This window comes from Mixophyes fleayi, chromosome 5 (assembly GCF_038048845.1).
Source record: "Mixophyes fleayi isolate aMixFle1 chromosome 5, aMixFle1.hap1, whole genome shotgun sequence".
In the NCBI taxonomy this organism is placed as follows: domain Eukaryota; kingdom Metazoa; phylum Chordata; class Amphibia; order Anura; family Limnodynastidae; genus Mixophyes; species Mixophyes fleayi.
In genome coordinates, this window is record NC_134406.1 from 117,848,069 (window position 1) to 117,869,394 (window position 21,326).

Below are 21,326 nucleotides of genomic sequence, written 5' to 3' on the forward strand. Positions count from 1 at the left end.
TTCTGCAAATCATTTCACTATTATCATTCTTTTCTGTTTTATTCTCCGTTCTTACACTCTTACTGTCAAGTACCTCTTTTCTTTCTCTTATAAAGGGATACAATATACATAGACAGCCGCAATATTTTTGCACAAGCCTGGCATGACTGCTTTTATCGCTCCAAGCAAAAAATGGGTCTGTTCTAAGTAGTATGTAAATGTAGTTTTGCTGTGTTCTGATTTGTTTATGTCATCAGTGTCTGATACTAAACACTTGTCACTTTATTCCTCACAGACAGGACACAAGTTGGAAAAGGATAAATTACAGCCATGCCAGACAAAGGTCAAATACTTGAGATACTGTCTCACCCAGGGGCTAAGACACATGACAACGAATAGGATTCAGGCTATACAGGGCATGACAATGCGTAGAACCAGCAACAGAATCTTATGTTCTCAGAGATGTGTGGGTACTGTAGATACTGGATCCCAGGTTCTTCTATTCTGGCTTTGCATTGCAGGAGTTGGTCTCATCCTCAAAGCCTGAGCTTGTCTCACATACTGAAGAGTCAGAGCAAGCATTCTTTAACCGTAAAGAGAATCTGACTAAAGCACCTGCTCTGGTGATGCTTGATTATGAAAAATCTTTTGTATTATACTGTACAGAAACTGATGGTTGTGCACAGGAGTATTGATACAACAACATGGTTCAACTGTTTATGCACCCAGTACGGTATCTGCCCTCCTAAATTCTACCTAAATTAGGCATGTCCTAAGCAAGATTTACAAAATGTTCCTAGAGATGCACAAAGGGTGGAAGGAGAGGAGAATGAAGGGGAATTTGGCAGATATACAGTTGTGTATGGTTGTGTAGAATACTTGAATCAGACTTTTACCACAATACTTGACATACATGACACTCCCTTAGAAAAAGGGATTTGTCATAAACAGACGGATATGTACCGATTATACTGTTATAGATGATGAAAGTGTTATAGAAGCTGAACCCCTTCGCCCACCTCACTTAGCCCAAGTAGACAAACTCATGAGATTGAGAAAGGCATGTGAGCTGGCAGAGGGTAAACCAGTCAATATATACACTGACTTTAAGTACCTTTTCAAGAGAATGCGTGACTTTTGGGCTCTATGGTGTCTTAGCAATTTTATGACAGCGGCAGGCACACCAGTTGCTCACTCACAACACATAAAAGGACTTTTGACTGCGATGCAGTTACCAAAGGAAGTAGCCATCTTTAAGTGTAAAGCCCACACATATGAAAAAGATCCAATATCCCTTGGTAATAGCAGGGTGGATGAAGCTTTCAAGTGGGCAGCAGGATTATCTATCCATACAACAACTGAAAAAGTGATGGTCTTTGAAACGATAAATACACAAAAATTAAATGAATGCAAGATTTGTGTTCCCTGCAGGAAAAGGCAGTCTGGAAGGAGAAAGATAAGGTCAAGAGTCCTCTGGACTCTGGAGAGATGGAGAAGGTAGGCCCACAAGCATATCTCCCAAGCCTAGCTGAGGCAGCACACGGTCTGACTCATCTAGGTAAAGAAGGTATGTGTAAACTGGTAAGAGCATACTTGTGTGCACCAGCTTTCTTTTTATTCTCAAGCTAGTAGAAAGGCAATGTCTTTTCTTACTTGTTTGAAGAAATTTTTTGAAAATACAATACCAACAAAGCCATCCCATATCCCTCTTACAGATGGACCTTTCAGGTAATACAAATTGACTTCATCCAATTGCCTCCTTGCAGGAATTTCAAGTATATATTGCTGTGTACTGATGTATTTTCTAACTAGGTAGAGGCATTTCCAGCTGCCACTAACACTGCTGTTTTCACTGCTATAAAGATTGTTCAGGAGTTTGCATGCAGATATGGTATTCCTAGAGTTATAGAAAGTGATAGGCCTACTCATTTTACTGGTGATATCTTTCAGATCATGCGTAAACTTATGGGAATTTATAGCAAACTTCATTCTCCTTACCGATTACAAGTCAGTAAAAAGTAGAGAGTTTAAATGGTACTATCAAGAACAAATTGAGTAAGGTGATGGCTGAAACTGGATTAGCATCAAAACCCCCACTAAACAACCTCTGAACTTGTCACTTTTTGAAATACTTTTTGGCTGACAACCTCATTTGATAATAGATCCACAAAATGATTTAAAATGCAACAATGAAGAGACTGTTCAATACCTCATAGAGATGAGGAAACATATGAGACAGCAACAAAAGATACTCAAAATACTGTCTCCTGGTATGCCAGACACTAACTGTCACTTTTTTGAACCTGGGGAATATGTCATGATCCGCAATTTCTTACACTCAGGTTGTTTAACAGACACTTGACAAGGCCCGTACCAAGTGTTGATGACCAGCATCACATCTCTGAAAGAAGTAGAAAGAGTCACTTGGATACATTCCACCCACTGCAGAAAAGTCAACAATCCAGAGAAGGTTCAAGAGAAAGCCAAGGCTGACACTGCAACCCTGTCACTCGTTCCAGGAGACCTGTGATCCCAAGTAATAAGACCTGAGCCAAGGACTTCACAACAATTTTATCCCATCATGGAACGACGGTTGTTCAGTTTTTCCTTTTCCAGTGTTTTTCTTATCCTTATTTTTCCAGGACATTCTATTTTTTCAATGGTGATTATATGATGGAAATTGATTCGGATAATGATACTGATGATGTGGATATGGAAGAGAATTTGTTAGAACAATCAGTTCAGCCTATCACATTATTTAATTTGGGAGTAAAGAAAAGGTCTGCTAACCTTCGAGCTCGGAGACAGTGTGAGGGGTGATTGTCTGAAGCATATTGTGTCTGTAAGTACTGTGAACCCATAATTGAAGAGAAGTGCATCTAGCGATGCCAGTCCAGTAATAATTTGGGCTAGGTATCCATTATTATTATTGATTATCATTCTTTGGTGGGTAAGGTTTTTCACATGCAATGAATCTTGAATACTGGGAAGCTGAACAGATTGACCAAACAATAGCTCGCCACACAAGTGTGGATGTAAGACTCATTACAGTTAACCAAAAAGACTGTAGGGTATCATAAATGAGGTCATGTTAACAAACATAAGAAAATATTGATTAGGAAAATTCCTCTAGGTTACTATTTGAATGTTATACAAGCTGAAACTTGTTTCGAACAAATGGAGAAGCTAGGCATGGGGAACTTTATTACGATATTGTGCAATGCTATAACAAATCATACTGTGCCTTATATCCTTCCAGATGATGTGTATTATATATGTGGGAGAATGGCCTACAAATGGTTAAATCTGAGTTCCAAAGGTATATGTTTCCTAGGCAGTGTGGTTAATTGCATTACAATCCTGAGATAGAAAATGTAATTAGGTGATAGTTTGTGCACCATCAAAGGGTGGTCTGTCGAAGTCAAATAATTATGAAGTCGTTATAAATTAATAAATACCAATTGTAATATTTTCCTGTACGATTACGATTAGTACACAACGGCGTACTGTTGCAAATTACGCAATTGCATAGGAAAACATAGTAAATGCACTTACATTCACAACCACATTTGAAAATAGTTCACTTTTAATAAAGTTTCCAACTCACATTCTTTTATTAATATAAAGGACTTTGAGATTTTATAACACAAAGATAAACCTATATTAAAGATATTTATGGTTCAGGCAATAAGAAATGTATTGTGTTTGGGCTTATATTAATCCACATTTCACCAGCAGGAATCCAGTATTTTTCTTTTTTGTATGTCTCTTTAAAAAAATCAAGTGGGAGTCTTTTTTCCACATTCCAAATAGGAATATCAATTAAGTATTGTGAAAAGATGGTCGACAATTCACATAACATAGCAGCCACACTAATGAGTTAAGTACTATCCATTGGAGGGGTTCAGTCCACAATCAGTCAATAAGAAGAGGCCAGTTAATGTTGCTGATCATCATCATTATCATCATCATCACCTCCTGAGAGGCATATATGCATCTGTCTCCAGCTCTACCTCAGTAACAACTACGTAAACATGTCCTTACTGAACTCAGCCTACATTTATCAGCCCATTCCCTCCCCCATTCCGTCTCTCCAAGTGTATGGAGTTGTAAGTGTAAGATGTGTCAAAGTCGTATAATTGGATGAACGAAAGTATATTGGTTTAATATTGGTTTGCCGTGCGTATTGCGAAGCGTACGGCACGTGTTACGGGACGTGGTGCGTTCGCACGGTAAAATACGCACGCACACACTCGCATTGCAACAGTTAGTTATTTATATAATTTCATATTGGTTCTGTTACACTGTAATTCAGGAGCAGATAGTATTCGGTTTATTATTAGTCTATATATATATATATATATATATATATATATATATATATATAGTGATTATATGTACATTGTAGTGTTATTAAAGGTTTAGGTAATAGGAAAGGTGTCATGATATCATATTGAAGCCCTAATCATCAGCAGCTGTCCGGTGCAGTCGGCGAAGAGATCGCACATTGCATACTTTAGTTATTGATATTAGAGAGTAAACCTTTGTATGATACTGGCTATGAAAAGGAGCAGACCCCTGGAGAGAAGACCCCCACCTTTGGATTCCTTAGATTGAATCAACCTATTACCTGTCTGGCCTGGACCCACCCAACGTCTGGACCTATAGAAACAATCTACGTCATCTCTATTGTTCACAATGAAACACTGACTGTATATATATTAGCTGCATCTCACTGGGGCCTCAGTCAACTCTGACACAATATTCTATACAGAATATTGTCCATCGGGTCCCGAGGGTGCGCAGCGTGCGCAAGCGATTGCGTTGGTATGTACTTATCTTTTGGTATTGGCTGTGCTGTACTGTACTTTGTCATTATATAATAATGTATTGAATTGTTGACTATTTACATCTGCTAAAATAAATTACTTTGTGCTTTGGACACACATACAATTGATTGGGCAATGCTTATTTTAAAACAATAGAATTACTTTAATAGATGCCACAAAATCTACATTAGGGTGGATTTGGTGTGCATGTGGAGTACAGAAATGTGTATTTTACACAATGCATACATATGCAAAGAAAAAAGATATATGCCCAGATCTACATGAGTCCCATTTTATATTCACTTTTATTTAGAATTGTGACCATACTGAATCCATGAATATCTCTTTGTCCTGTAGCTGGGTGGAGGCACACAAAACCTAAATTACAAGCCCCAGTTATCTGCTACTATAGGACCCAAAGGCTGACTTAAGCACAAAGGAAATTAAAAGCTGAGGTTGTGTTCATAACTAAGTTGCAGCTCTCTAAAGGGTTTAAAAACAGGCAAGTGATAGGAGTATGCCCACTGGTAGTGTCACTGGGGGGTGGTCAAGGTTCAGTTTTTAAAAGTACTTGGTTGAGAGGTAATCTGCCACTAGGATCCAGTGCATTGCCCGCACACCCTCCCTGGCCTGGATGAATCTTCAGCACCTGGTGCTGGTTTTGTGAATTTTTTTCTATTTTTCTGACGATTCTTGGCCTGGTCTGGCTTTTGTATTTTTTGGAGGTCCTGGATAGTTGATGATTGGTGGGTGCACATTACTTTTTTTTGCGCTTTCTGAACCCGCTTCCCTTCAAGGAGTCAGCTATAGTTTTGTTGCAAGTACTGCCCTTGTGGGCTGGCTTGTTGTTTCGCTCCTTTCAGCCCAGAGGGGTTACGGTTTCTGGATGGCCTTGGATAATTGATCCCCCAGTAAAGGTAAAGGATAATATGTGTGCCCTGGTGAAAATGTTATCCACATTGTTTGATATCCAAAGGGTAATTGACCAGCATTGAGATATTAGTTTTTTAGGCCTTGCCGCATTGTCTGCTGGTTTCTCCTCCACCATACAGATTTTTTTTGGCACTAAAATCTCCTTTAGTTTGCCACAGATATGTCTGTTGTCAATTATTCTAAGGTAATTATTAATGTTAAGATGCTATGAAAGGTTATATAAGATAGGAACATCAACAGTTATGCATTTTATTAACAGTATAGGTCAGTGGTTCCCAAACTTTTGCAGTTCGCGGCACCCTTAGAGTCTCCAAATTTTTTCAAGGCACCCCTCCAATATAATTATTGAGCAGTCCTGTTTTTGAAGTAGTTGGGTCAAAAAATTGTAATAAGTATTTAGGTCAGGACAGAAATACTTATTTAGTTGTATGCAAAAATTCCCCCTCTGCATCCAGACACTCTGCCCTCAGGCACTCTGCCCCCTCTGCATCCAGACACACTGCCCCCTCTGCATCCACACACACTGCCCTCTCTCACACTGACCCCTCTGCCCTCTGTCACACTGTCCCCCCTCCTCTGCTCTGTCACGCTGTCCCCCCTCCTCTGCCCTCTCTCACAATGTCCCCCTCCTCTGACCTCTCACACTCTGTCCCCTCTGCTGCCCTCTCATGCTGTGTCCCCCTCCACTGCCCCTCTCACGCTGTGTCCCCCTCCTCTGCCCCACTGTGCCCCTCCTCTGCCCCACTGTGCCCCTCCTCTGCTCTCTGTCCCCCTTCTCTGCCCAGCTGTCCCCATCCTCTGCTCTCTGTCCCCATCCTCTGCTCTCTGTCCCCATCCTCTGTCCCTCTGTCCCCCTCCTCTGCTCTCTGTCCCCCTCCTCTGCCCTGCTGTCACCATCCTCTGCTCTCTGTCCCCCTCCTCTGCCCCGCTGTCACCATCCTCTGCTCTCCTCCTCTGTCCCGCTGTCAGCATCCTCTGTCCCCCTCCTCTGTCCCGCTGTCACCATCCTCTGTCCCCCTCCTCTGTCCCGCTGTCACCATCCTCTGTTACCCTCATCTGTCCCACTGTCACCATCCTCTGCTCTCCTCCTCTGCCCCGCTGTCACCAACCTCTGTCCCACTGTCACCATCCTCTGCTCTCCTTCTCTGTCCCGCTGTCACTATCCTCTGTCACCAACCTCTGTCCTGCTGTCACCATCCTCTGTCACCAACCTCTGTCCCGCTGTCACCATCCTCTGCTCTCCTTCTCTGCCCCGCTGTCACCATCCTCTGTCACCAACCTCTGTCCCGCTGTCACCATCCTCTGCTGTCCTCCTCTGTCCCGCTGTCACCATCCTCTGCTCTCCTCCTCTGTCCCGCTGTCACCATCCTCTGTCACCAACCTCTGTCCCGCTGTCACTATCCTCTGCTCTCCTACTCTGTCCCGCTGTCACCATCCTCTGCTCTCCTCCTCTGTCCCGCTGTCACCATCCTCTGCTCTCCTCCTCTGTCCCACTGTCACCATCCTCTGTCACCAACCTTTGTCCCACTGTCACCATCCTCTGTCACCAACCTCTGTCCAGCTGTCACCATCCTCTGCTCTCCTCCTCTGTCCCGCTGTCACCATCCTCTGCTCTCTTCCTCTGTCCCGCTGTCACCATCCTCTGCTCTCCTCCTCTGTCCCGCTGTCACCATCCTCTGCCACGATCCCTCTAACGCTGCCCCGCGCCAGCCATAAAACAAAACACAGAAACTTACCAATCCGTCGGGCGCCGGGATCCAGCAGCCTCCTCTCTCCTGCAGCTTGTTACTGACGTCGATATTCAGTGACAGCTGCAGGAGAGAGGAGGCTGCTGGGGTGCCGCGGGCCAGACATAAAAAAAAAAAAACACAGAAAGCACGAGAAAATCTCTCTCCCATGCTCTGCAGGGTAAAATCTCTCTCTCGTTCTCTGCGGGGATAATATTTCTCTCCCGTCCTCTGGGGGGTATTATCTCTCAGTTGGATTCTGACTCCCTGTGTGATGCCCCTTTCTATCCTGTCATTTCTGAGGTAAATTATCACTGAAAATCTGCCCCATATGACTTGTATTCTGTCAGTGTTGTTGTACTATGGCCCCTCGAGGCAGCAGGCGATGGACCAGCTCCCCAGACTGTAAGGGGGGGTCCCAGGACCCCCCTCCCCTCTGTTATGGGTCCTTGGATCTTCCTCTTTCTGCCTGGTTCTGATTCCCACAGCACATACTAGCCTGATGTTGCAACATTCCCGGTGTGTCTCCTCTGTGTCCTACTGCTAGGTCACTCACTGGGAGGTGTGAACAGCAATGCCGGAGGGGGTGTTACATTTGAATACAGATATAAATACAGTATAAGTTCACTCTGCCTATACGGCACATGTAGTATGCAGACAGACACAACACACTGCAGAATACCTACAAAGCATATGTGCAATATAAAGTCCCATCAGAACACATGGAAAAACATATTAAATCATACTTGCCAACTCTCCCGGAATGTCCGGGAGACTCCCGCATTTTGCGAGAGTCTCCTGGACTCCCGGGTGAGTGTGGCAATCTCCCGAATTCTGCCCACTTCACTAGGAAGTGCCCCACTTCTTAGTGAAGTGGGCAGAATTAGATCCCAAATGCCGCAATTCATTTGGCCATGATGTCACAGGGGTGGGGCCAAAATGCCGCGATTTTGGCCACCCCGCCCCCCTCACACCCACCTCCACTGGCAGGCTCCCGTAAGAGAGCTGAAGAAAGTTGGTAAGTATGTATTAAATGCATTAACACCTGTTAATAATATGATCATGAATAAAAATACATTTAAATTTTTTTATTTTTTTAACATGAAATGCATGTATCAGTGTCATGAATAACCCCCTCTGGCTACTCCCTGATTTAATATCTTATCATATATTCACACAGTCAAATAATATATCGCCTCTATTTTGTCAGGAAATCTCTTCTAACTACCTTTACCAGCACAACCCGCACTGCGCACTTGTGACTTGGAAGTGTTTACTGTATGGGTTTACACACTTCTCATTCTACCTCTCCCTTATCGAACAGGTTACAGATTTGCTGAACCACCCCCGAACATCGCTCACACAACCACACCCACTTCGGTTTGCCACCACCTATTGAATAAGGGCAGTAGGACCCCGATATACTGTCTCACACTGGCACACAATGAGCACTAATTGTAACACACAGTTAGCAAGGCACACACCAGCAATCAAAGGGTTAACACTTAACCACTCAAGGCTCTATGACACAAATATACATGCAGACTCACACTCAGCTTGGTATACAAATGTATTCACAATTCACACCTCAGCAATGAAAGGTTTAGCATTGTCAAGCAATCTATCTCTTCTAGACTGGCAGTGAATTTGTTTAGAGCAATAAGGACATCACTAATAAATGTTAGATTTAATATACAAAACGTACAATGCTTAAAGGTTATATATGTATAAAAATAATATTAATATACAATTTACGATAACAAAATATATTTACTAGGGGCAAGGAGCAGAGTAATCGTAGTGAAGAAAAATACAGAGGATACAGCACTGTCCAAAAATACATAAATGTGGAAAGAAAAGGCTGCTACATAAAGAGATCTGTCATAAATCCCTAAAAACTCTAGCAAGGAAAACAATACAAAAGATAGCGCTCTTGAAACTTTCCCTTCAAAATCAGTAAAAAAATAATAATTTATCAAATCTTCAGACAAATACTTCAGTATTTGTCTGAAGTATGAACTTCTGCTGGATAAGATGGCGAATCCGTCCATACTTCAGACAAATGCTACTTCAATAGATAAATCCAAAATAGAGGTTAGAGACTCAATTATAAGAAAAATAGGACGCTGTAACTCACAGTCATAAATTCCGTGATATCTTTACCCAGAGTCTGGGAATAAACTAAGGTTTTTGTAATCATACACTTGAAATTCACGGTATCAGTACCTTAGTCAGAAGTCACACAGCTCATCCTCCGTTCCTGAAAGAGTCTTGGCTTGTAGAGGATATTATGTTGGCAGGCTGCTCCACAGTATCGCCGCAGTTAACCTCTATTTTGGATTTATCTATTGAAGTAACATTTGTTAGAAGTATGGACTGATTCGCCATCTTATCCAGCAGAGAATTTATATTTCCCATGTATTGGAAGGATTATTGATATTCAGACGAGAAGTGCTCATCACATGTTAGGGGGATGTCCCGAGTCCTGACTTCTCTCCGTATGATATGTTATTATTATAATGTATTTCTCTGTTTTTTATGTTTTTAGAATATTTTTTGTGCCTATTAAATAGTGTTCTGTAGAATCTATATACATTTTATGGAGATTGTGTTTATTTGAAAAATTATTATTTTATTACTGATTTTGAAGGGAAAGTTTCAAGAGTGTTATATTTTGAATAATAAACAATTGACATACAAATAAAAAGTTGCAAAACAGCTAAAATAAAGGGGTAAAATTCAGAGTATACCTTACAGACAAGTTCGTATAATCTGCACCAAGGAAAATTGGCTTGAAGATGGACAGTTTATCAATGATAATTGATTTTCCAAAAGACTTACTGTTTGTCCCTTCACAACACAGGTTTTTAAGCAAACTCAAATGGGACAACATTCACAGGGGCAGCGTGGATGCTAATGTGGATGCAGAAATGTCCCTTGGGTGTCACCTAAGGTTTGTTCAAAACTATTCCTAAGTTTTGAGCTGTTTTAACTTTTCTCTGATATATCCCAGAAACATAACTCCCCCGTCAATAAACCAGTCATAATCTCTTATACATTTAAATACCAAACATGATGGAATTATAACAATATGACATACCTTTCCCATGTGACAACAGCTGTCCCCTGGTACCGCTAGTACCTGTAATTCACAACCCTGATGTGGTTTTTGCCCCTCAGTATGGAGTGGCACACGGATTATAAAAATACGAAATATGGACCCATTTTCTTTGAAGTTCATATTTTTGTATACCTGCATAGAGAGCCTTCATGTGTAGCCTTTGTCTATATAAGATCTCAAGCTTAAAGCCTTAGAGTCTTTCTCTGTGTCAAAAAACTCTCCTAGGTCAGGATGTCGCTCATCCCAGGGGCCATTGAAGCTGCTAGCTTTTAACATAGAAGTGAGCAGAAGCATCAGGTAAACACACACCAGTCCCTCCGACTTCACATTTTACACCTTAGAAGCTCAATTTGTCAATGGATTCATTTGATATAACATATTTACACTGCAGTTATAATTAGGCCTTATTCCCCACAAATATGTTATTGGTTAATCCTTTTATCTGTATTTCATCTCTGTTCACTACAATCAGGATGTTATTAATGCGGCACATAAAATGCGCTTTTACAGTTGCTCTTAATTGCAAACACATGTTCAGACATACATATGCGACCGTGATCAATATGAAACGGCACTTACATCTGCTCTGTAGCTGGTACAAGTGATATAGCTAAAATGCACATACCTGAGAGATGCCCAGAGCTTCAATCGGAAGAATGTGCATGTTGTACATTGATTATTTGAACACGCCCCTTCCCTCCCCGATTCTGCCATTAAAATCGTAGCCCTTCAAATGTGTTATTTGTGTTCAAAGATGAATTGCTGCAGTTGCGTTCACTGCCATAAAGTCAATTTCTGAGAATGCACAGACCAATTTTACGCAAAATACGGCACACAACAGGACTTACGTTCCTTAAATAATCAGGCCCTGAGTGATTAAAGTATTATAATCCTTATCTATAGTTGCAGTTGCACTCAGTTTTAAGAAATGTACTGTATGCCATATAAACTCAAATTATTGTGTACTAGAATGGTAACGCAAATTTAAAAGAGCTTAAGTTCCACATACAAACAGTATGCTTCTTGCATCATAAAGAAAGATTATTCATGCCTATCTCCATGTAAGTTCTACCGCAAAGGCCTATTTACCTACAGCAATGACTGCAAAATATTGTAACTTACCTATGTCTGGCAAAACTATGGGAAGAGCAGTTTAATGTTAAATACAAGATTTAGACAGTTCTACATTATTATTATTATTATTATTATTATTATTATTATTATTATTATTACCTGTGGCTGGGTCCCGAATACCAGCCGCCGCACATGTTTGGCTGCCATCTTGAAATGGTCTCCGACGCCGGGAGGGTTAATACCAAGTGGCGGAGGGGTTAAATCACGGGTGCTAGGCGCCTCATGCATCAGTGACGTTGTGCAAATGTATTTAATGGAACAAAAATGTTTTTACATGTGTGGGCTGCAAAGCTGGGTGGGTAGCACCCTGCGCCACAGCATTCATTGGGTTAAACCCCAGCCCCGGGGAATGTATTGATGTACTTTAATTAATTTATATTTAATGAATGAAAAATGGATGTGTAGTCGCTGTACCACTGGTAAAGAATCGGCGGCCAGAGGGGATAGCCAGATCCCGAGCAGAGTCCCTGGAGGTAGTGTTCTCTCGCCCCAGACAGACAGGCACCAGGGAGGAGAATGGGTTAAGCCCTCCTCTCTCTGGCAGCTTATGGACAGGGGGGAAGTACACTCCCCCCTCCCCATAGCTTCTATGTAAAAATGTGTTAACCTCTTTGTGCTGATTCACGTGCAGACTGCATGAATCAGCCCAGATTGGTTAAAGGGACAGGAGGCTGAATTACCTCCTGCCATGCTAAGTCTCAAAAACTGTATAAAAAAAAGCACAGGATTGCACTGAAATGTATTATTGTTCCATATGACTTTCTGATCACAGGTACCTTCAACCAGTGTGAACTGTCCTTGTCAGGACTCTTGAGCTAAATAAATATCACTTGCTTCAAGACCTGCTTAACAACTTCTTCCCTGCAGTAATTTACTGTGACCTACAGATTAGATCCAAATCTAATCCGTTTCCAGCTGTTCTGAGGTTTGGATCCAGCTTTATGGCACCACTGGTCTGCCTGCTACCCAGCAGCGCTGGCCAGTTTGATTGGCCAGGGAAAATCCATCCACAACAACCCTGATCTATAGATAGATTTCAAGGGTACCGGATGCCATTAAGGAGCCCAGTGGTGGCAGGTGATTAAGCCCCTCCTACTGCGGTTAAAGGAAGCATTTGGGACAAAGAAAGGGAACGGTGTCAAAGTAAGCCCAGCCGGTTCCCAGCACCAACAGACAGGGTGGCATAGACTGTCCATCCTGCCACGTTACCCTTTATTCATTATGTGCCACAAGGGACACGCAGCACCATACAATAGTGGGTAAAGTACTGTTCACAGATTACATACTGTGCATAAAACAAACAAGTTACCTAGTAAGGCAGAGCAGAACAATAATGAGTTGTATAATAGAGTAAAACAACTGCCAATTACAGAAAGAATGAGTTGCAAAGAAGGGAAAGTCACAGACCCGAGAACAAATCAAAGGGCAGAGAGCCAGTATTAAGGAGCACGGGCGCAAGTAATGCCCTTGAGGTGGAGTCTGTGTAGCATACTTGCCAATTTCTTATCCGGGAGGTCCAGGGGGCAGGTGGACATGTGGGGGCGGGGCTCGGAGAAATGCATAATTGTCCCCGTCTCCTATACTTCCATTGCCATTTTTGGCCTATAACAGCAGGGGGCGGGCCCACGATGATGCAAGATTTGCATCACTAAGCCCCGCCACTCCCTTCAACTTGCCAAACAGGCCAGGAGTCAGGAGGTTACCCTGCTCTCCAGGGAGTCTAGGAGGACTCCCAGAATTTTGGAAGTCTCCCGGAATGTCCGGCAACTATGCTGTATAGGCTTATAGGGGTCTAAGCATCAAGCATATTTGGTACTTAAAAGATCCGTAAACGTCTGTTTCCACATCTTTTAAGTTTAGTTGCCATGCATTACATGTCTAATTTCTGTGAAATCTCTGTTTAGGCAAATACTGTGCAGCATAGATTAATATGGGGACTGCGGTGTTGTGCAGTGCATGAAGCTTTGCATTGCGCAACAGGTAACGCCATCTCAGAATGGCGTTACCTGTCTTTTCCTATTGGATTCTGCTGAAGCCTCTCTGACTTCACAGAATACAATACAGTGGAAGTGATGTGCGCATGCGCTAAGCTGCCGGTAAGCAGGAAAAAGTAATTGCATCACATGGGCTCCCAGAGTAGCCCCGGCATGATGCATTTCAGCAGTACATAAATATGCATCACTGCGATTTGCAGCTATGCATATTTGCTGGTACCGCATATTATTAATGCATATACCCCATAGTGTGTACAGACATAGTGTGTACAGACATATAATTACAGTACATATTCAAACCACAGACAATCATTCACATTTTCAGCTAAAAATATCAACTGTTAACAATGAAAGAGGTTATAATGCCTTAAAATTGTAATTCTCAAATTGAACGTAACGTATATAGTGTAATTGTAATCATGTCTGACAGTTTGTATTTTATTTCTAAATATACCTTAACTTTACTCTATTACTTCACAGTTCCATGTTTCATGTTTTGTTGGTCATACTTACATCATCAAAATCTGCAATTATCTCATTTAGCAGTCTTAAACATTCCAAACCCTCCTTATTGACATCAGATTCTGTATAAAATTCTTTAAAGTCTGGTATGGAGGCAAACATTACACATACACAGTCGTATGACTGATGATATAAATCCTGCAAGAAGAAAAAGAGTAAATAATTTAGTTATCATTTACTGAAATAAAAAGTATAATAAACCAATATATGTCATCTGTAAACTTAAATGTTTTGATAAAAATAAGAATAAATACATCATACTTTCATTTTACTAGACACATATATATTTGCAATAGTAAGGATAATCGATAACCACAACTGTGTTTTTATTTTATATCCGTATAGGACATTTATGATCACAGATTTTTAACTACCCTTTTCTCCGTAACATTTTCTCCTTTGTCACAAATTTGTAATTAGCGTCTATATTCCCTCTCTAGTGAAATTTATGGTAATTCAGAACAATTTTAGTGACACAAGATATGAGATAATACAAAAATATAAAAATCGGACAGTTGGAAGCTGGCAAGGGAGCGACTGCTTTTTTACCAAAGAAAACCAGGAGCATACAACCTTAACTGGAGGTATTGGGGCTCATGCAGGGTTTAACATACGTCTGCTATATTTGCGTAAAACAGGCATTTACATACTGCACATATGCACCAAGAAACATGCGCACATGCCTATTTGGAGATATTGTTGCATCTTACTCCTATGATTCGAGAGGATGATTAAGAGAGGGAAAGGATAGATGACCATAGGCCAAGCACAGTAATGGCATCTTTATGTAATTGCGACTGAAGTAGATCTGGACACTGAAGTATATATACTCGTCAGTAGTTGAAACTGTTGCCGAAGCTGGAGTCTAGTGCAACACTATGCAATGATGATCATGACCATTGGCTGCACTAGCTAGCAGCTTGTGATCGGTTGATTGCGAATTGACCTCCAGCCAGGGGATATACTTACTAAAGCTGCTAAACTGGAAAAATAGAGGTGTTGCTCATAGCAATCAATCAGATAGTTATCATTTATCTAGTACAGGCTAAAAAGATGATAGCTAGTTTCATATTGGTTGCTCTTTCTTTTTAGAACTATTAGTAAATCTACACCCAGGTGTTTGATGACAGTTTGCGGATGCGCTTTTAATAATTTTGGCCATATTACTGTGCACCCAAATACCTAGATACTCATCTACCCAATATAATAAATAAGATACTGATAGTAAGGCTCATAATTATTTTAAAATAGTTTTACAAGATCAGTTCTATATTCTGGAAATCTATTATTTTATTATCTTATTTGTTGATGTTTGGGAATATTGCTGCTACCATCACATATCTTTGCATCATCCCTCCAGTATTTGCAAGGTATATCCCTCCAAATAGACATATATGTTGATGCTTTCATGTCTGATTATGTTATACTTACTTTAACATGACCTTACTGTAACCTATTTATGCTTGCTCGCCCCTGCTCTACCCAGTGCCATTCAGGAGTAAGGGGTCGCAAATGTGCAATACTCAAAAATCTACATAGAGATGCACTTTGGTGCATATGTGCACTACAGAAATGCATGTCTTGCACAAAAAGAATGGGCACATCTAACTCAAAATGAGGTTTAAAGTGTCTAAGGTCCTTTTTTTTTTACTAAAAATGCCTGCACTCATAAACACATTTTTAAAAAAAACCCAAAACTGGAGCTCTACAACATTGGCGGGAGGCAGTAGGAAAATCTGTTTAAGTCTACACATGTTCGTTGGTGTGTTGAGCCTAAGGAGGGTGACCTGGCATTGCTGAGTCCCATAACAGCCACTTTGTACAGTTTAACCATAGGATAAAAATAGCATAAGTAAAGATGATATCAAAATGTTGTTGCCAGAAAGGCCCTAAATTACTCCCAGCTCTTCGCTCCATACTGTCCATGAAATAGGTTATACAGATTATATAGTTGGAGAGAAATACAGTGGAAAGGACACAGTTTGTAGCCACTATGGGCCTGGTTCATCTTTGGACATACGTCTGGCTGTGTGCTGTATTTTGTGTGAAATTGCTCTGCGCTTGCTCAGAAACTGACCTATCACCAGTGAAGGCAATTGCATGATAATTATGTCTGAACGAAAATGACACATCTGACTGCCTACGACTGGAAGGGTGGAATGGGGGAGGGAAAGGGTGGACGCACGTAGGCAATGCACAGTAATGGCATGCCCTGTATTTTTATTAATGATTATAGCATTAAGAGTTGTTCATTTATATAATATAATTTTTTTCATGCGTTCTGATGGGATTTTATATTGTACATATGCATGTGTGTATCCTGCTGTGTTGTGTCTGTGTGCATTCGGCAAGTTAAGTATTGCCAGATCATAATTATGCCCCTATTCAAATGGAAATGTTTGTTGAGATCTGCTTGTACTTAAATACGAGCAGACGTGTGTGCAAGTTATGTCAGATTTTTTTTTAAATGCAAGTTGCTTTCCAAGATGAATCAGGCCCTATGTGGTCATTTACAGTTCTATGCAATTGCATCAAAAACGCAAACGCAAAGTGCGTGCCACAAAAATGGTGAATTTACGTGTTAAGATACATGCCACTCTAAATAAACATGTAAATGTGTCTGGATTAAGATCGGGTTAACAAGCATCAGGATATGCTTTCAGGATATCATGATGTGGTAGCGTACACAAGATGTCAACTTGATAATGATGACAAGCGATTTAATGTCTTTAAAAAATAACTAAATAAAGAAAAAGGTGCCCCACATAATAGTGGCCTTAGCAACAGCATTAATAGTCTGGGTTGGTTACTGCTAATTTAGGGTGACAAACACCATGGGTTTATCCCAGAAAGCCAAAACTGGCACCAAGCTATGACAGTCTGGGCTATTCACACTTTAACAGAGAAACCCGCAGTGTGGGGCCTTCTGTTTTAGTGAAAAAGAGCAACAGCCTGTTCAGCCTAAAAGCATTAGAGCTCCTCCCAAAATCCTATACTTGCTGATGATGTTGGCTTAAACCAAGTGCATAAGCTGCTGATGTGGATGCGGACACAGCTCAAGATATGTATGGCTCTGCATATGGACAGAAATACTCTGTTTTTATGTGGTCTTTAACTCCATTTTGTTACCAACTGTGCATCAGCTCCTTAGTGAAGTATATGGTGATCCCATAATTTTGCTGATGGCGAATGATTCCAGGGGGTTAAGGACAAATTTGTATACAGAACAACAGGGAAACTGTCCGTAGCTATGTCAGAGCTTGTTAGAATAGGAAATCAAAAACAGAATTGAGGAAGACATGATGTTCCCCTCTCCACCTTCCTCACTGTATGATAAATCTAATGCAGGAGATCTAGGCAATCTGACATCACTCTATCAGCTGACACTGCAAAAGTGTTCATCATCAATCTTGTTGCCCATGATTAATAAGAAGCTGGAACTGTTCCAACCTTCATTTGACATAACCCTTACAAAGATTTCAACAAACATGGTGAGGATAAACACACTAGAACAGGGAATTAGTGACAAAGAAGATGCTCATCTCTCTTTGCAAAATACAGCCTAGGCTTAAACAAAAAGAGAAAATCAAAGACCTGACTCTCTTCCACAGTGCCAGCAGCATCCCGGCCGTCACCATGAAGACCGGGCCGTCATTTCCCCTTCTGTTCCGACCGTTGCCAGGACGCTCCCTGCAGATAGCGCCCAGCTCCGGCATGATCTACAGCCAGGCGCGCAGGCAAATAAATAATATACATTTGTACTTGCTGACTGTATTCAGCAAATTCCATTAGTTTGTTTTTTTATTCTATTATGGGGTAGGAGGAGCCTGTTGGGTAGCTGTGTCCTCATACCTTTCAGCCCCTACAGGGTTAATTAGCAGCTTGTTGAGCCTGATTGCCAAGCCTGTGTTCCTCTTTTGTGATTGGCCCTGCTAACTATTTAAGGCAGGAAGGGCTTAACCTCCCTGCCGGTTATAGCGCTCAGAATCCTGTCTGCTTGCCTGCTCCTATGCTGTTTGCTGAACTTTGGATTTACTTCTGTGTTTTTGACCCTCTGCCTGGAACCTGGACCTTGATTGATTGCTCGTTGCCCTGACTTTTGCTTTGTGACCCAGACCTCCCTTGATCGCTGCCAGCCCTGATATCTTGCCTGTTTCTCACCACGTTATCTGCTTCGGACCTACGACCTTGGCCTGTTTCCTGACAATGCTTGATTCTACACCCCGCTTCTCTGCGCTACGGTACGTTCATAAACCTGTACTACTTTGAGTATAAGACCAGGTGGCATCCGAGTACCTTGGAGCATAACGAGCTCTACGGGAAAGGCGGTTGCTATAGGTGAAGACCTCTCCATCTGGTTCTACTGGTTTATGATAAGACTATTAGCCGTAACATTATAACCGGCCAGTGAAGAGTGAAAGCTGTTTCCATGGATGAAAGTGGGACGAATCCTTCTCCAGCTCAAGTTTTGATGGGCCAAATCCAGACTCTATCCTAGATGGTCCAAGGTCTGGCGCATCGGTTGTCTGCGCAAGCAGAAGCTGCTAGAGCCTCACAAGCCCAACAAGCTTCCCCAGTGTGGAACCCAAATTAAACCTGCCAGATTGGTTCTCCAGAGATAGAACCTTATTTTGCAACTTTAAAGAAAGTTGTAAACTCTATTTCCACCTTAGACCTTGTTCATCTGGATTGGAGCTTCAAAGGGTTGGCATCATCATGTCCCTTCTACAGGGTGATCCTCAATCCTGGGCATTTAGTCTTGCTCCCACGAGCCCGCCATTACAGTCCATTGATGCATTTTTGAATGCATTGGGGCTACTCTATCATGATCCGGACAGAGTGGCCTCGGCTGAATCTCATCTCAGGGCTCTCAAACAGGGTCGTCGCACTGCTGAGGAATATTGTGCGGACTTCAGGCGCTAGTCCACGGACAGCGAGTGGAATTATCCGGCACTCCGGAGCCAGATCCGTTTGGGTCTTTCTGAACAGATAAAAGACTCTCTGGTGCAATATCCTGTACCAGCTACACTGGAGAATCTGATGCAATTGGTCATCAAAATTAACAGCAGATTTAAAGAAAGAAAAGCCGAGAGGGATACCTCCGTTTCCTCATGCTCTTTTCTGACTCCTTCTGCTGCACTGCTGAGCCCATGCAGCTAGGTGCTTCTCGTCTCAAGTCGGAAGAAAAGACTAGGAGACGTACCTTAGGCCTTTGTCTATATTGTGGCAACAGGGGCCATCTTCTTCAAACCTGTCCTAACAAGTCAGACAAGTCGGGAAAAGAGCAGACCTAGAGAATGTGGGAGAGATTCATCTAGGTCTGCAGATAATATCTTCCAAAATTGCCCTCCTGATTCCTGCGGTGATTTTTTTGGGTGCACAATCTACCTCTGTCTCTGCCTTCCTAGACAGCAGTGTTGCTGGAATTTTTCTGGATCTGGACTTCACCCGTTCCTTGGGAATTCCTGCCATTAAGCTCATGTCACCCATCACAGTCTGTGGCCTGGATGGTGGTCCTTTGCCTTGTGGAAAGATATGCTTTCAGACACCCCTTTTGCATCTCTCTTTGGGGGCTCTGCATACTGAGACTTTGTCTTTCTATCTTATCAGGGGTGCATCTGTATTCTCCAAAATTGACTTACGCGGAGCTTATAACCTCATACGTATTAGAGCTGGTGATGAATAGAAAACCGCATTTAATATTCACTCAGGCCATTATGAGTACTTAGTCATGCCCTTTGGTTTATGCAACGCTCTCGCAGTCTTCCAGGACCTGATCAATGATGTCCGTCGTGAGTTCTTAGGCTGTTTTGTTGTGGTATATCTGGATGACATCCTGATATATTCATCATCTTTAGATCTGCATTTCCTTCATGATCAACAAGTCCTTTTGAACTTTTCACAAAATTGGAATATTGAATATGAATATAGCGGCTGATAGTCTTATGTCCTATGTTTGTGGAACCAAAATAGGGGACATATTCATATCAGACCATGGTTTGATCTCTGTCGAACTTCAGATGCCCTATACCTGGTCTTAAGGCACACTTTTGGAGATTCCTTATATATATATATATATATATATATATATATATATATATATATATACACTAATCAGAGCAGTTCCAATAATATTTATAAAAAGTAAATCACTGGAATACCTAGAAGTTAGTTTAGAATACTGGGATACCTCAATTCTGTTTTTGGAGGCTATCTACTAATAATAATAGAGCAAATAGATAAAAATATAAACCTATGCAACAGGCCATGTTGAATAAACTTATGTTTTGATGCTCTCTTAGACAAGTAAATTCAGGCACATCATGTGTTAGAAAGCTTTCTATTATCGCAAGCCAAACTTCAAATTGACATTACCAGAATCAATTATTATAGATGGCAAAGACTACCAAAGGTAGAAACTGCATTAGAGTAGTCAATTTGAACATTCAAGCACATTCATCATGAAATCGGATAAAATACCCCAGTACTTCATAATTGGTGAAATAATTGAAAGAAGACAAGTTTTTCTGGAAATGCTTGAGGAACACATAACAAATCAGGAAATTGTGACAGCTATCACTACTATAAAATTACACACATTCCTGGTAACAGGAATTTTTACCTCTGAATAATCTAGAAGTCTGCAAGTAGAAATAGTCCCCACACTGATTAAACTTTTTCACACTAATCATTGAACACAACCATCTTACCCAAACTAGCATATATCCTTATAATATTAAAATCAATATTAATGTCATCATATTGTCTGATCTACCCTCCTCAATTTGGATTTTAAGATCTTTACTAAAATTATGGCTAATAGACTTCAATTCAATTTCCACTTACTACTGACAAACACAATTTGGCTTCATCACTCTGTGCAAGGCATTTTTAAAGCAATAACAGTAGATGCATCAATGTCATTCCTCCAGAGATATACCAGTATTCTCCTCAGTATAGATGCACACAAGACTTTTGACACAGTTCAACACCTGATGTACCTGATTTTACTTGTCTAAGAGGTTATTATTATCTAAGGGGAGGGGTGGACAGACAGAGAGACACAGGGGAGAGAGGGAGAGTAGGG

At 41.3% G+C, this 21,326-nt stretch overlaps 1 protein-coding gene across 1 annotated transcript in view; it reads right to left on the bottom strand.

Annotated features, from left to right (window-relative positions):
* The window catches only part of ADCY2 (adenylate cyclase 2), a 1,242,889-nt gene that overhangs the window by 93,088 nt on the left and 1,128,475 nt on the right, over positions 1–21,326 (bottom strand). The window contains exon 21 of the mRNA XM_075212755.1: positions 14,231–14,377. Coding sequence (XP_075068856.1) covers positions 14,231–14,377 — 147 coding nt within the window. The remainder of the gene's footprint in view (positions 1–14,230; positions 14,378–21,326) is intronic.